This window comes from Gorilla gorilla, chromosome 8, assembly GCF_029281585.2.
Source record: "Gorilla gorilla gorilla isolate KB3781 chromosome 8, NHGRI_mGorGor1-v2.1_pri, whole genome shotgun sequence".
Lineage (NCBI taxonomy): Eukaryota > Metazoa > Chordata > Mammalia > Primates > Hominidae > Gorilla > Gorilla gorilla.
The window spans coordinates 65,568,583-65,585,450 of NC_073232.2; the positions used below are offsets into that span (position 1 = coordinate 65,568,583).

Below are 16,868 nucleotides of genomic sequence, written 5' to 3' on the forward strand. Positions count from 1 at the left end.
ATTGCACATGAATATTCATGATAGAAAACAGAAGAGGAGGCCGAATGCAGTGGCTCACACCTGTAATCCCAGCACTTTGGGAGGCCGAGGTGGGTGAATCACGAGGTCAGGAGTTCGAGACCAGCCTGGCCAACATGGTGAAACCCCGTCACTGCTAAAAATACAAAACGTTAATCAGGCATGGTGGTGTGTGCCTATAGTCCCAGCTACTTGGGAGGCTGAGGCAGGAGAACTGCTTGACCCCAGGAGGCAGAGGTTGCAGTGAGCCAAGATCGTGCCATTGCACTCCAGCCTGGGGGACAGTGCGAGACTCCGTCTCAAAAAAAAAAAAAAAAAAAAAGAAAACAAGAGGAACTAGGATGTGCAAAGAGATCACATGTGAAAGAGGAAGCAAGAGAGAAAAACTGAGGAAGCCAGGCTCTTTTTTAACAATCCTGCTCTTGCAAGAACTACTACAATCCATTCCCTAGAGAGTGAGAAGCCACTCATCCTGTGGGAGGGCGTTATTCTATTCAGGAGGGATCAGTCTCTTCCTACTAGGCTACAGCTCTCAGCAATGCCACAATGGAGATCAAATTTCAACATGAGTTTTGGCAGGAATAAACCACATCCAAACCAAAGCAAGCTCCTTTGTTGGCAAAACTCACTCTTACTATTTTCTCACCTTAGCCTGCATTTTAGGGAAAAGAAGAGAGTTTTCTATTTATGATCACTGCCTGAGTGCTAGGCACTATGAAATAAATTATCTCTTTAGTATCAAAAAAGATTTATATCTCCAATACTTAGTTATCTCTTTCCCTAAGAAAATTAGAGCCATTTAAGGTAGAATGGTAGAGTGGTTGGGTTGAGGCAGAGGACTTGCATGGCTCTAATTATGTTGGAGAGAGAGAGAGAAAATATACATCAAGGGCAAGTCCAGATTGTGGATGGTATATTTAGTTTCATTGTGCAACAGGAAAGTCTGTATTTGCTTTTTTCTGTTTAAGCCAAGAGCATATTTATTTTTAAAGGGCAAAGGGATCTCTGAGCTCCAGATAAAACACAATAGACTAGATTGACTGGTCAGCATTTTATAATTTGTTGTTGCACACAGTGTTTCTGGTTAAAATATTTCTGTTTGAGGCATAATTTGAAACTCTCCCACTTGAATCAGTGATAATTGGAATATTTTCAGTAATAATATGTATACCGACTGTAATGTGAGCCTTTACAGGAATAAAAAGTTTTCTCAGAATATTTTTTTCTGGATTTTTTTTTATTATTATACTTTAAGTTTTCGGATACATGTGCAGAACATGCAGGTTTGTTACACGGGTATACACGTGCTATGGTGGTTTGCTGCACCTATCAACCCATCATCTACCTTAGGTATTTCTCCTAATGCTATCCCTCCCCAGCCCCCCACCCCCTGACAGGCCCCAGTGTGTGATGTTCCCCTCCCTGTGTCCATGTGTTCTCATTGTTCAACTCCCACTTAAGAGAACATGTGGTGTTTGGTTTTCTGTTCTTGTGTTAGTTTGCTGAGAATGATGGTTTCCAGCTTCGTCCATGTCCCTGCAAAGGATATGAACTCATCCTTTTTTATGGCTGCATAGTATTCCATGGTGTATATGTGCCACATTTTCTTTATCCAGTCTATCACTGATGGGCATTTGAGTTGGTTCCAGGTCTTTGCTATTGTGAATAGTGCTGCAATAAACATACGTGTGCATGTGTCTTTATAGTAGAACGATTTATAATCCTTTGGGTATATACCCAGTAATGGGATTGCTGGGTCAAATGGTATTTCTGGTTCTAGATCCTTGAGGAATCATCACACTGTTTTCCGCAATGGTTGAACTAACTTCAAACTATACTACAAGGGTACAGTAACCAAAACAGCATGGTACTGGTACCAAAATAGACATATAGACGATTGGAACAGAACAGAGGCCTCAGAAATAACACCACAGATCTACAACCATCTGATCTTCGACAAACCTGACAAAAACAAGCAATAGGGAAAGGATCCCCTGTTTAATAAATGGTGTTGGGAAAACTGGCTAGCCATATGCAGAAAACTGAAACTGGACCCCTTCCTTACACCTTATACAAAAATTAACTCAAGATGGATTAAAGACTTAAATGTAAGACCTAAAACCATAAACACCCTAGAAGAAAACCTAGGCAAATACCATTTAGGACATAGGGATGGGTAGAGACTTCATGACTAAAACACCAAAAGCAATAGCAACAAAGGATCCCCTATTTAATAAATGGTATTGGGGAAACTGGCTAGCCATATGCAGAAAACCGAAACTGGACCCCTTCCTTACACCTTATACAAAAATTAACTCAAGATGGATTAAAGACTTAAACGTAAGACCCAAAACCATAAAAACCCTAGAAGAAAACCTAGGCAAATACCATTTAGGACATAGGGATTGGTAAAGACTTCATGACTGAAACACCAAAAGCAATAGCAACAAAAGCCAACATTGGCAAATGGGATCTAATTAAACTAAAGAGCTTCTGCACAGCAAAAGGAACTATCATCAGAGTGAACAGGCAACCTACAGAATATTTTATATCCTCTTTTTATTGCCTGCAAATGATTTTGAATAGTTTGCCAGAGTGGATTTAATGTTTGTATTTCTAATGGCATTCATTACAGGAAATAGGAAAGAATAAAAGGCAACTTGGCATTTCTTTTGGCAGGGGCCATTTGTAGCAGCCTTTGCTTCATCAAACCTAGGAGATGTGTCCCCCAACATTCTTGGACCACGTTGCATCAACACAGGAGAGTCCTGTGATAACGCCAATAGCACTTGTCCCATTGGTGGGGTAGGTAATTATGGCACATGAAATCTTTGTTTTTGCATCTCAAATACATTTTATGTTTGAATATTTATCATTAATTTACAAATACCTTGTTTTCTAGTATACACTGGCCTAGTTCTCCCTAGCATCTGCTCTTCTCAAAAGCACCTGTCCAAACCCAGTAAATTTTAACTGAGTGAAGTTATATTTTTCCATTTGAGTGACTGTTAAGTTTTTTGAATGATGAGACAATTCAGTAACTGTCAGAGATTAACTCTACCCGTCCCCAAACTTGTTCAATCTGAAACATTTTGCTTTGGCATTTCGAAAGTCACAAGTTTGTAGTAAAAATTGCCTGCCTGAGACATTTCTCATGGATTATAAAGTTTATAGGGTTTTTAATATAAGACCTAAATTGCTTCTCCTTTCTTAAAAATTACAAGCAAAAAAAATTGCTGTAAAAATTCAAATAATGTGGAACTACAGAGAATAGTAAAAAGTGAAAGTCCCTCTTCGCCTCCCTTTCCTCTATACTTTGCTCTTCCCGGAAGTTACTATTCTCATACTTCCTCCTATGTATTTACCTACGCATTTATAAACAACATTATATGACTTATTTATGGATTTTGAGTTTTGTATCCAGGACTTGAGTTTTCCACTTAATTTGTCTTAGAAACTTTTCAATGAGTATATCCAGATCTGTGTGATATGTTTTAAAGACAGCAAGTTAGGCTACATCATCATTTATTTAACTCCCACAATGTTCATTTAGCTTTGTTTTCAACTTTGACATGAGCAGTAGATGCTACTTTTTGGGTTCTTATTCTTTGTGTTTGTAGAACATTTCACCTGTGATAATGCTTTTTTTGTATACTATTTCTGGGATGTTTATTCCATCCCAGTCAACTCCACCCAACGGGGTTAAACCAGTATTAATAAAGATTTTTTTCTTATCGACTTTTTAAAGCTCCTAATATATTAAAGTCTTAGTTTTGTCAAAATAGTACAAAGTTTTCCTAAAGTTTATCAGTTGTCTTTCTGTCTTATTTATGTCTTTTGCCCCCTATGGAAATTTAAGATGTTTAACCTGTCCAGTTTAACTAAGCTTGTTCTAGATAACTTTCAGGAGGGTCTGCCCACACCCTCATACTACAAAATATGTTTATCCATATTTTCTTTTAGTAATTTTTTGATTCCACTTATAATATTTAAGTGCTTGATCAATCTCAGTTTTTTCTGACATAAGAAGTAGGAAATAGAGCCAGATTTGTTTATTGATTTTTTTCCCCAGAAGTCCAGCTAGTTGTTCCAATATAATTTTAATTGAGTTTCAGTTTAAGGTGATCATGAGTAAGAATCAGAGGCAAGAACAAGCAGTAGAAAGATGTGCAGTCAATAGAAAGACCTGGCTTCAAGTCTTAGCTCAGATATTAGATACCTGCATAATCAGCAACACATCTTTTAACCTGAGCCTCAATTTCCTTATTTTTAAAAGAAAGGCTCCAGAATAGATCATTTCTAAAGACATTCACTGTTCTAATTCCAGGTATGATTTTGTTTTTATAGTTTGTACTTTGAGAGACTACCTGAAAAGAAATGCAAGAATGTGGTTTTAAAAATCTATTTGCTTAGATTCAGTTGTAATTCTTTATTCCTTAAAATAATTTCTTACTTGGCCAAGAATGCATCCTATCTTATTTTGTTCCAGCCTAGCATGTGCATTGCTAAGGGACCTGGACAGGATATGTTTGACAGCACACAAATTATAGGACGGGCCATGTATCAGAGAGCAAAGGTAAGCCATGGGCCTCACTCCTTTAATCTTCGTTTAAAATTGTCCTTTAAAATCCATTGACTTGGTTCATTAGGAAGTTGAATACTGTAAAGAAAACAGCAAATGCTCAGGTTGTGCTGGGGAGTCTAGAAGAGGTCAGCTTGGGAGGTGGCCTTTGCAATCCACATGGGAACCTCTGTCTGACTGCTCAGGTCTGACTTCTTATAGGAAGTACATTTAAAACCAAGTAATCAGGAAAACATTCTATTTTAGAATGTCTAGAAAGCCAGAGTGCTTGCTTAGACACTAGGAACATAGACTATAAGATTTTCAATTTCTTGTGGCATTAGATATGACCAGATTGATACAAATTCTCAGAAGTCTTTAAGGCCTTTGCTTGCCAAAAGTCACCCAACTATCTCTTAACTTTTCCTTTGGTGACAAGAGAAAGCTGAGCCATAGAACTCCAGTTCTTGAAACTTGGATTTAAATTAGTTCCTGGTGTTCTTCAATATGCAAAGATCATCCATCTATTCTTTTCTTTTTACAAAACTTTTTGATCAAGCTCTCTTCATCAAATCTGGTCTCCAGTGAGATTACTATGAATTACTCTGATTTCCTCCCCCTCCTAAATTTTATTTCCCATTTTGTCCCCATATTTTGTTTCAGCTTCTATGGAGACAGATTTCTAGGCAAAAAGACAAAAAAATTATCTCGAACTGAGATGTCCTTGATATGGTTAAATCTCTTTCTTTTCATAGCTTATTCATACCTTTGCTGTGTGTGTGTGTGTGTGTGTGTGTGTGTGTGTGTGTGTGTGTGTGTTTAAATAGTTTATTCCAAGGGTTCTAAAATCTTTCAAGAGCAACTAAGGAAGGACAAAAGCACCTTTAAAGAACAATCTGACACAAAATTGGTAGCAACAGCCAGCCTAATTGCTGCAGTTTCTTTTTAATTACTGTGGTATTATCAGTGGATTATTCTAAATTCACAGATTCTATTTAGGGTGTGCACCCATGACACACTTTAGTGTCAGAAATTTTGTTCCCATTCTGAGCCGGAGAGTCATAGAGATTTGACCCACATTCTGCATTCTCTTCTCAGCAAGGCACAACTTCTCTCTTAATTAGGAGTGGCAGGCTGCAGCTGGTCTTGCTGATGACTTATGAGAGCTCTCATGTGGCCATTGAAACTGGGGTGGGGACAGAGTGGAAATGAGCTAAGTGTCAGGCAAGAGAACGTTTGATGAAACAGGATTTGCCTATGTTATATAATGCGAATTAATAAAAACAAAGAGTTTTTTAAACTTGTTTTGACTCACGTTTCCCATAAGATTGAAAAAGCATCAATTGACCATATTAAAACACAAAAGCAAAAGCACCGAAGAGTGGATTGTGGGCGGGCGAGGTGCTGCAGACAAAGCAGGGCTTGAAGTCTTCCAAGCCACCTTTGGCCCCAACCTGCTGCAGGACTCAAGTATTCTGAAAGGAAGACCCTATAAGAACACACAAAGATACACTCTCACTCTAGCAAAGAAAGTAATTTGGTCCAGTTATTCCTAATCTTAAATTTTCTTGGTGATCTTTCAAGTGAGATTGAGGCCTTTTGTGCCACAGCCTGTATCACTATAATTTCATTTTTGTGGGGAGTTGACACAGGTCAACAGCCTCGGAGACTTCAAGCTTCTGGGAAACTCCTGGGTTTGGTAGAGATAGACCCATGTGGTTGGTGGCCAATTCTAAGCAACCAGCAAAACAAAAGCTTTGCTGAGAGATGCATTTCCAAATTGCATCAAATTGGTACTTCCTGAGTACAGTTGGAGATACTCACTTTAGCCTTTTTGCTTGGAATAATAAGCCTGTGTGTTTTCTAGGAACTCTATGCCTCTGCCTCCCAGGAGGTAACGGGACCACTGGCTTCAGCACACCAGTGGGTGGATATGACAGATGTGACCGTCTGGCTCAATTCCACACATGCAGTAAGTGCTGCTGAGACACACTGGTTATGCCCCAAGGGTGAAGTTTTGCTTTGATCTCATTATTTACTTTCAGCTTAACTTTTGTCTTTTTCATTTTTGTTTTGTTTTTAAAACTTTTCCTTTAGTCAAAAACATGTAAACCAGCATTGGGCTACAGTTTTGCGGCTGGCACTATTGATGGAGTTGGAGGCCTCAATTTTACACAGGGTAAGGTGAAGTCCAGTAAAATCTATGGTTTCAGCTTCTGAAGCTTCTGGGTTCTGTTCTCTGATCAGGTTTCATTGTAGCCAATACATTTATTAATTTTTAAACTCAGGGTCTGCTAGTTTTCCAGGTTTGTACATGACCATGTACTGCACCCGCCGCCCCCAGACCTAAGCAACCACTAATATTTCTGTCTCCATATTTTCCTATTCTGGACACTTAATACAAATGGAATCATATAATATGTGGCATTTTTTGTTGGCTTCTTTCACTTAGCATCATTTTTCAAAGGTTCATTGACATTGTAGCTGCATTTTTTTTTTTTTGAGACAGAATTTTGCTCTTGTCACCCAGGCTGGAGTATAGTGGCACCATCTCAGCTTACTGCAACCTCCACCTCTCAAGTTCAAGCGATTCTCCTGCCTCAGCCTCCCAAGTAGCTGAGACTACAGGCACCTGCCACCACGCTTGGCTAATTTTTGTATTTTTAGTAGAGATGGGGTTTCACCATTTGGCCATGGTGGTCTGGAATTCCTGACCTCAAGTGATCTGCCCGCCTCAGCCTCCCAGAGTGCTGGGAGCCACTGCTCCCAGCCTCATTCTTTTTTTATGGTTGAATAATATTCCATTGTATCAACATATCAGATTTGTTTAAACCTTCCTCAGTTGATGAACATTTGGGTTATCCCATGTTTTGGTTATTATGAATCTATAAATAGTCTATAAATATTCATGGGATTTTTTGTGGGTGTTTGTTTTCATCTTTCCTCTTGGGTATATATCTAGGAGTGCAATTGCTGGATTATATAACTCTATATTTAATCATCTGAGAAGCTGCCAGACTATTTCTGAAATGGCTGCACCATTTTACATTTCCACAGGCAGTGTATAGTTTTCTGATTTTTTAATGTATTTGCCAATACTTGTTATTATCTGACTTACTGAATCTAGCTACCTTAGTGGGTGTGGAGGGATATCTCATTGTGGTTTTGATTTGCATTTCCCTAATAATTAATGATGTCAAACACCTTTTCATGTGTGTATTAACCACATATATATATCTCCCATGGAGAAATGTCATTTACGTAGTTTTCTCCTTTTAAAATTTGGGTTATTTTTCTTTTTATTATTGAGTTATAAGTGTTCTTTGTGTATTCTGTATACGTTCCCTTATCAGATGTGTGATATAAAAATATTTTCCCAGCACTTTGGGAGGCCGAGGTGGGCAGATCATCAGGTCAGGAAATTGAGACCACCCTGGTCAACATTGTGAAACCCTGTCTCTACTAAAAATACAAAATTAGCCAGACATGGTGGCGCACGCCTGTAGTCCCAGCTACTCGGGAGGCTGAGGCAGGACAATCGCTTGAACCCGGGAGGCAGATGTTGCAGTGAGACAAGATTGCACCACTGCACTCCAGCCTGGCAACAGAGTGAGACTCTGTCTCAAAAAAAAAATTTTTTTCTTCCATTCTGTAGGTTTTTTCACTTTATTGATTGTATCATTTGAAGCACAAACATTCTTAATTTTTATGAAGTCTAAATTTTCTTTTGTTACTCATGGTTTTGTGTCATATATAGGAATCTTTTTCCAAATTCAATGTCATGAAGATTTACCCCTGTTTTCTTATAAGATTTTTATGGTTTTAGCTCTACATTTAAGTCTTGGATCCATTTTTAGTTAAACTTTGTGTATCATGGAGGTAATGGCCTGCCTTTATTCTTTTGCATATGGCTATTCAGTTATCCTAGCACCACTTATTGGAAAGATTATTATTTACCCATTGTATAATCTTGGCACACTTGTTAAAAATTAGTTGACACATGGCTTTATGTCTGGATGATCAAGTCTATTCCATTGATCTATATGCCTAACCTTGTGCCAGTATAACCGTCTCTTGGTTATTGTTTCCTTTAAGATCAGAAAGTATGTCTTTCTACCTTGTCCTCCTCTTCCAAGATTGTTTTGACTTCTGAGTTTCTTGAGATTCCACAGGAATTTTAGAATCAGCTTGTAAATTTTTACAAAGAAGTCAGCTGGGATTCCGATGGGAATATCATTGAATTTACAGATTAATTTGGGGGAGTATTGCCATCTTAACAATATTATGTAATCTGATCCACGTGCATAGATGTTTTAGGATTCATTTAAACCTTCTTTAAATTTTTTCAACAATGTTTTGTAATTTTAAGACAAATACAAAAAATAAGTTTTGTATTTTTTGTTAAGTTTATTTCTTAGTATTTCACTCTTTTCTATGCTATTGTAAATGGAAATTTTTTCTTAATTTCATTTTTGGATTGTTCATAGAAAATGTATAGAAATACAATGGATAGCTGTATTGACCTTATATCCTACAACCTTGCTGAACTCATTTATTAGTTCTAATATTTTAATGGATGATTTAGGATTTTTCTCTATACAAGATCATGTCATCTTAAAATAGAAATATTAATAGTTTTAATTTTTCTTTTCCAATCTGAATGCCTTTTATTTCTTTTTCTTGCCTAATTGCCTGCCTAGAACCTTCAGAACAATGTTGAATAAAAGTGAAAAGAGTGTATATTCTGTGTTGTTCCTAATAGTATGGAAAAAGCATTCAGTCATTCATCATTAAGTATAATGTTAGCTCTGGGTTTTTAATCCTCCATCAGGTTGAAGAAATTTACTTCTATTCCTAGTTTGTTGAGTGTTATTATCATAAAATGGTATTAGTTTTTTGGCAAATATTTCTCTCTGTATCTGCTCAGATTATCATGTAATTAAAAAATTATATTAATATGTTGTACTGCATTAATCAGTTTTTGAATGTTTAACCAACTTTGTATTCCTGGAATAAATCCCAGTTGGTCATGTTCTATAACAACTCTTTCTCTGTGTTGCTGTATTCAGTTTGCTAGTATTTTGTTGTAGGTTTTTGTGTCCTGTTTATCAGAGAAAATGTTCTGTAGTTTTCTTTTTTTTTTTTTTTTTGTTTTGTTTTGTTTTTTTTTTTTCTTTTTTTTTTTTTCTTTTATTATACTTTAAGTTTTAGGGTACATGTGCACATTGTGCAGGTTAGTTACATATGCATACATGTGCCATGCTGGTGCGCTGCACCCAGTTTTCTTTTCTTGTGATATCTTTGTCTGGTTTTATATCAGGATAATATTGGCCTCATAGAATGAATCAGGAAGTGTTCCCTTTTCTATTATTTTGGAAAAGTTTTGGAAAAGCTAGTACTAATTCTTTGGTTGGTGGAATTCAGCAGTAAAGCAATCTGAGCTCTGTTATTTGTTGTAAGTAGTTAAAAATGTGTTATGAATCAATCTCTTTACTTTTTATAGTTTGTTTTTTTTTAGATTGCCTATTTCTTCTTGAGTCAATTTTGGTAGTTTGTCTTTCTAGAAATTTTTCCATTTTATCTAAGTTATCTAATTTGTTAGCGTACAACTACTTATAGTTTTCCTTTATAATTCTTTTTATTTCTTTAAAGTCAGTATTAATAATCTAATTTCTGATTTTAATAATTTAAGTCTTCTCTCTGTTTTTCTTGGTCAATCTAGCTAAAGTTTTGCCAATTTTGTTGACCTTTTCAAAAAACCAGCTTTTGGTTTCATTGATTTTTCTGTTTTCTTTCTACTCACTGTTTAATTGATTTTCTTTCGAATACTGATTATTTCCTTCTTTTTCAACATTTGATTTAGTTTGCTTTCCTTTTCCAATGTCTTCAGGTGGAAGTTAGGTTATTGGTTTGAGATTTTTCTTCTTTCTTAATATATGGGCATTTACAACTATAAATGTCTCACTGAACACAGCTGTCACTGCATACCATAAGTTTTGATGTGTTGTGTTTTCATTTTCATTCATGATAAAGTATTTCCAGATTTTCCTTTGATTTCTTCCTTCATTATTAGTTATTTCAGATCATAGTGCTTAATTTCTGCATATTTATAAGCTTCTCCATTTTTTCCTATTCTTTATTTTTAATTTCACTTCACTGTATTTGGAAAACATTTTGTATTATTTCTACTTTGTAAAATTTAATGAGATTTGTCTTTTGGCCAGCACATGATCTACCACAGATAATATTTCATGTGCACGTGAGAAGAATGTATATTCTGTTATTGTTGGGTGGAGTATTCTATAGATTGGTAGGTCTAGTTCAAGTTTTCTGTTGATCTTCTGCCTAGTTGTTCTATCCATGATCGAGAGTGGGTTATTGAAAATTTCAGTATTGTTACTGAAATGTGTATTTCTTTCTTCATTTCTGTGAGTTTTCAGTTTATGTTACACAGACATTTATAATTATTACTTTTTTGAATATAGATTCTTAATTCATAAGTTTTATAGTTACAAAACCTTTTACCCCAGATTATGCATATGAAGTTTATTTTTGTTTTTTACTGCTTTGTGTGTGTGTGTGTGTGTGTGTGTGTGTAGATAACTAAATTCAGGAGAAATTATTTCAGGGACCATAAGTCAGACAACTGGTATTGTGAGTTGGAGGTGTAATTTTTCATTTTCAAAACAGGAAAAACGTGATTTAGTCCACAAATCTGCAGTTAATTATGTCAAACTGTTTTTATTTGCAACATGAATGAGCAGGAGTAATAGAAACAAAACTTTAAGGACATTGACAAAATATACTCTGTCATTCTCTTGACCACACTGAAGATCTAATTAAACAATGGCTCATGTCTTAGGATGCACAGGACATTTTTCCTATTCTATTACTCAAACTGTTTGGAATCATTGAACAACAACCTTAATAAAATCTCTGAAACTCCTTAAAAGATTATTGTACAATATTTGTCAAGATAATGACTTTTTTGAGAGGGTTGGTTCAAGGAAGTATACTAATCATAACATTTCTAATAGGGAAAACAGAAGGGGATCCATTTTGGGACACCATTCGGGACCAGATCCTGGGAAAGCCATCTGAAGAAATTAAAGAATGTCATAAACCAAAGCCCATCCTTCTTCACACCGGAGAAGTAATGCATTTTCATTATCATAGTGAAATTAGCATATTGTTATTTTTAAATACGTGAACTGTCAGGTAATGAATCGTAGATGTCTACTGAGATGGGAAGTCTTATTTAGATATTCCCATATCAAGTTTTTAATATTAAAAAATGGATTCCATGACTCTAAGGAATGAAGGTTATGGTAATGAATTATATTGATTTACCTATTGCACTTATGATTAATAAATACAACAATTAGGACAGTGGGAAAGGCAGAATAAGATGAACATTTATCTTACTCAGAATTTATTTCTGTTGGTTCCAAGAAGGGAGTCAGCACCAAATTTTCTGCAGAAGAAAACATTTCAGGTCATCTAAAACAAAACATGTTCCTGTCTAAATTTTCTCACAGTTCAGGCAACATTATCAACTAAAGCAATTTTCTTTTACACTCCTTTGAAACATATATTTTGCATTCTAAATGTCAAAAGGTCATTTCAGTATTCATAAAAACTTGGATTGTTGAGTTAGAAGCATTTTAAAAATACATTTTTTCCCTAATATCCTATTAAAATTCTTGAAAGAAGAGAGGAAAGGAAGGAATAGAGGGACAGGCTATAGTATTCTGAATAAGGAAAGGGTTAAATTCTCTTGGGAGAAATCTTGGAAAATAAAGTAAGACTTGGAAACTGTAAACTTAAAGTGCAATTATAATAAAAAGAGAAATTATTGAGTTAAACTATTCCAAATGGAATTCCTTATTTATTGTGTATAAGAATAGTCACCAACAGTACTCTAGGAAAATGTTTGGTTATCTGTTACACATTGTGATTTCACGATGACAGATCCACCAAAAACTTCATTGATTTCTGCAGGTTAATGGGGCTTTGGCATTTGAAATTCTCATGTTGTGACTAGGACATAAAATGCCCATATAGAATATTTAATACTACATCATAAATTAGAAACTAGAGGAAATTCTGGGACCACTATGTGTCTGTTGACCATAGAGAGAGTGTTATCCCTAACATAATTTTCTTGTTTTGGGTTCTCAGCTATCAAAACCTCACCCCTGGCATCCAGACATTGTTGATGTTCAGATTATTACCCTTGGGTCCTTGGCCATAACTGCCATCCCCGGGGAGTTTACGTAAGTTTTTCTTTTTATTACTTAGTTAAAAATGTGTTTGTTGTATGTTCTGTTGGAATTGCTTCTTATCATGAAAAGATCATTCTGTACTGACCCCTTGGTATCCTACTGTACTGTTTGGTGACAGTGGCAAATATTCCTACCCTCTTTTGCTGAGGCCTCTGAAGAATAACTATCTCTATGCTTATTATTGATGGCTAACCTGAAGCAGAGATGAAAATTAAAAAAAACTTATCCCAAATTGAAATGATGCCATGAGTTATTATATCAGTAGAAAGATTTGCAGTCATATTAAAATACAGGTACTTGAAATAATCAGATTAGGTATTAAAAGCATGGAAGAATGTTTTAAAACTCCTTGATATGTTGTCTTCCTATCTCAGTAACTGGCAATTTTATATCTTTCCAGCAGGTCCTATCTGTTGGAGTCATCCTTGAATTCCCTCTTTTTCTGTTTTTTCCTCTTTAAATTCTTCAGCAAATTTTGTACACTCTACCCAACACCTTCTGTCACTTCCCTTCCTGGTTTAAGTTACCACAATCTTTTACACAGATTTTTGCAATAACCTGCTGTCTGGTCTGCTTCATTCTGCCTTTACTCCTCTGCAGTTGTTTTTTCTCAACACAGCAGCTAGATTAAGCCCTTTAAAGTATAAATTAAATAATATCATGTCTTTGCTCAAAACCCTCCAGTAGCTTCTCATTTCATTCCAGGTAAATCCTCAAACTTGCAAGCTCCTACATGATCTGTTCTTCATCAAGCTCTCATATCTGATTTCTTACCTCTCTCCCCTTTACTCACCTCTGATTCAGCCACATTGGCTTTATTACACTTATACAGTAATGTATTTTCTACCTACCTCAGCTTTTATAAACACAGACTGCAACTGATCATTTTGTTGACTCAAGAATGGAAAATAATGATGATTTTTGCCAGTGATAACCACTGATTCTGTTTCCTTCTTTTAGTCAAATTGACTGTTTTCAGTTTAGGATTTATTTTGAAGCTAGGACAGGCAGAAAAAAAGCTCAAGTTTAGCTTTTCATAGTCATTGGGTTCCTACATATTTTACTATTGTGTGATGAGCCAGGGTAATTTTCTGGCTTTCACTGCAAGTGTTTCTGCATACTCTGCATACGTCTAGTAGGAAAAAGTTTACATAATTGTTTTCTTGACTCAGGACCATGTCTGGACGAAGACTTCGAGAGGCAGTTCAAGCAGTAAGTTAAAAATAAAATAACATATCTACATGTTCATATTTGGTGAAGAGAAAAGTATATCCTATCCCTATGATCCTATATCTAGAGTTCCACATTTCTTGAAATTAATGGCTAAGGTTAATATGAAATATTGGTAGTATAAGAACCAGACTTAAAAAACATAAGGGAATTATCATTAGGTTAAAAATATTTTATTGGTATTTATGTATTAATATTTTAAAATTTGATAATGTTTGTATACATTAAATACTAAGTAACTTCTAAGTACCTCAATATCTTAAATTCCTGTGAACAGTCTAAATAAAATGTATTACATTTTGGGAATTCTGTATTTTATCTGTGCTGTATTTTGAATTTTCTTTATATTCAGGCAGTATTGTAAATGGTTCTAAAATGACATGTCAAAAATGTCTTGTTACTTAGCACTGGAAATTACTATTCTGGTTAGCTAATAGCCACCCATTAGATTTTGTAGTAAGTTGATTTTTTAAATCCCTATTTTAGTAGTAAGAAGTTTCTACATCTGCAACTGTGATCATCAAAGTATTTGTAGATCCATTGACTTGTCCAACTGTAGTGCAGAGTTAGAAAAATTTTATTAAGAAAAATATCTTAAACTAATAGTGTAATCAATGCTTGTGTGTTAAGGATAACAGAATGAAAATATACTTAAAGATGAAGAGTAATTTTATTGGGTTTTACCTGTCTCTCCTAGGAATTTGCATCTCATGGGATGCAGAACATGACTGTTGTTATTTCAGGTCTATGCAATGTCTATACACATTACATTACCACTTATGAAGAATACCAGGTAAAGCAAAACGTTTTCATCATTTAAATGAATTATACCCCAGTAAAGACTATTGTGTCAAATGCAGACTTGCTTTGTAAACTTTCCCAGTCATGTTTCTGAGAGATGATTATGTTTCAGGTATAACAGGTAAGAGGATGATAAGCCAGAGGCCGTATTTAAGAGTTTCAAATACATCATTTTAAGTCCAGGTCAGAATTCTAGTTTTACTGACTTACATTTTCCCTGAAATTAATTATTTTGTCAGGGGCACTGGTAATAAGCCTGGGTTGTGGCATAAAACATTTCTAACACTATTCTTAATGCATTTGATGCCTTAAGCCTCTGTAGCACTGGAGAAAACTCCTACTAGTAGCTGTTTATTGAATGCACTGGTTAAGACTTTGCAAGTGTTATTTAAAGTAATCCTCACAGTATATCCAGAAGTAGGGTATTATTATATTGATGATATATATTAAGAAACAGAGTCCCAGAGAGTTTGAGGGAGGCTGGTAGCTGGTAATATTTCATTGTTTATAAATAGTCCAGAAAGCAGCCCAAGTACTTTTTAAGTAAAACATGAAAACAGTCCAGAGTCTCATAATTAATAATTTCTGTTAATAATATATCTGCTGGTATATAACAGCAGTGCATACAGAGGCATACAGTCTACCCCTTGGTAAATATTCAGTGATACTAAGAGTAGACTCTGCGCTGCTACCCTCTGTTGGCTTTCCTGAAGGTCCCTGCCTTCTAGGAATTCCCATTGAAAAAGGGATCTTAATGATGCTAAACTTGGATAGGAATAATTACATCCTTTCTTCACTACCTCTAACTATTATTAAGCATTTCAGTCAATTATAAATATAGGAAACAAACAAATTATTTTAGCAGTACCTCTGTCACCAATAGGCACCAGAGATATTTTCATATCACATACAGTGATTGCAGGTCTAGAAATGTCTTTTACTCTTATTGCTATTTTATAATGACAATAGTTATTAGATCCACAGATATATCTTGTTATTCAATAGCATAATAAAGAAGCACATACATTACTGTATCACAACTTTGGTTTATTATAGTATGGTAAATATATTTCAACCTAATTGGTTTCCTTTGTCAATTCCATGTATTTTATTTTACACCTTTAGAAACATTATTCTGAGGGAGGTCCTTAGGTCTCAACATGCTGCCAAAGGAGTCCATGTCACAAACAAGGTTAGGAACCCCTACTAGCTTGTCTCCTGGTCCAGGTGAGATGGGAAAGTTCCCTGAACCCCCCTGCAGTATGTGCAACAGGGGTGTGGCTCATCTGTTTGGCTGCTGTATATGCTCAAACCCTTAATGGGAAGGGGAGCACACAGACAAGCAGGTGCAGGAGCCAAGGTAAGTGCTTTTGGGTGCTGGCAGGAGCAAATTCCATGTGGTCCCTGCAGCAGTATCTAGGTATGGGTGCCTGCTACTCCAGAAGCCCAAGTGGGCATGTATTACATACAATGCGCTTTTTTAGCTTTGCTGTCTGCAGATAGCTTAAGTGTTAAACAGCTCAGTGCCCTCTTGTACCCAGGTCCTTGTTCAGTGTCTACGAAGAATCAGGTTGCAAATAGACATGAAGGATGAATTCAGGGTTTTATTGAGTGGTAGAGGTAGCTCTCCATGGGATGAATGGGGAGCTGGAAAGGGGATGGTGTGGGAAGATGATCTTCCCCCGGAGTTTGGCTGTCCAGTGGCCAATCTCCTCTCCAACCATCCACAGCTGAACTCCTCTCAGAGTTCAGATGCTCCTTCTCTTTTCTCTGCTGTGCCATTCTGCCATTCTGCTTTTCTGTTCATCTCCTTGTCTGCTTGTGGAGCTGGGGGTTTGGGGTTTATATGGGTACAGGATGGGGGGCGTAGTGAACAAAAAGGCAAAACAGGAATGTTTGGGTGCAAAAACAGAAATGCTTGTTCTTGTTTAGGACCACAGGTTTCCAGGCTTAAGGGTGGGGCCTTTGCCAGG

The 16,868-nt window shown here is 36.0% G+C and overlaps 1 protein-coding gene across 1 annotated transcript in view; it reads left to right on the top strand.

Annotated features, from left to right (window-relative positions):
• The window catches only part of LOC101146782 (putative inactive neutral ceramidase B), a 68,911-nt gene that overhangs the window by 34,009 nt on the left and 18,034 nt on the right, over positions 1-16,868 (top strand). The window contains exons 9-16 of the mRNA XM_019034400.4: positions 2,698-2,823; positions 4,508-4,594; positions 6,447-6,551; positions 6,677-6,758; positions 11,617-11,732; positions 12,761-12,855; positions 14,037-14,076; positions 14,792-14,887. Of these exons, the coding sequence (XP_018889945.4) occupies positions 2,698-2,823; positions 4,508-4,594; positions 6,447-6,551; positions 6,677-6,758; positions 11,617-11,732; positions 12,761-12,855; positions 14,037-14,076; positions 14,792-14,887 (747 nt within the window). The remainder of the gene's footprint in view (positions 1-2,697; positions 2,824-4,507; positions 4,595-6,446; positions 6,552-6,676; positions 6,759-11,616; positions 11,733-12,760; positions 12,856-14,036; positions 14,077-14,791; positions 14,888-16,868) is intronic.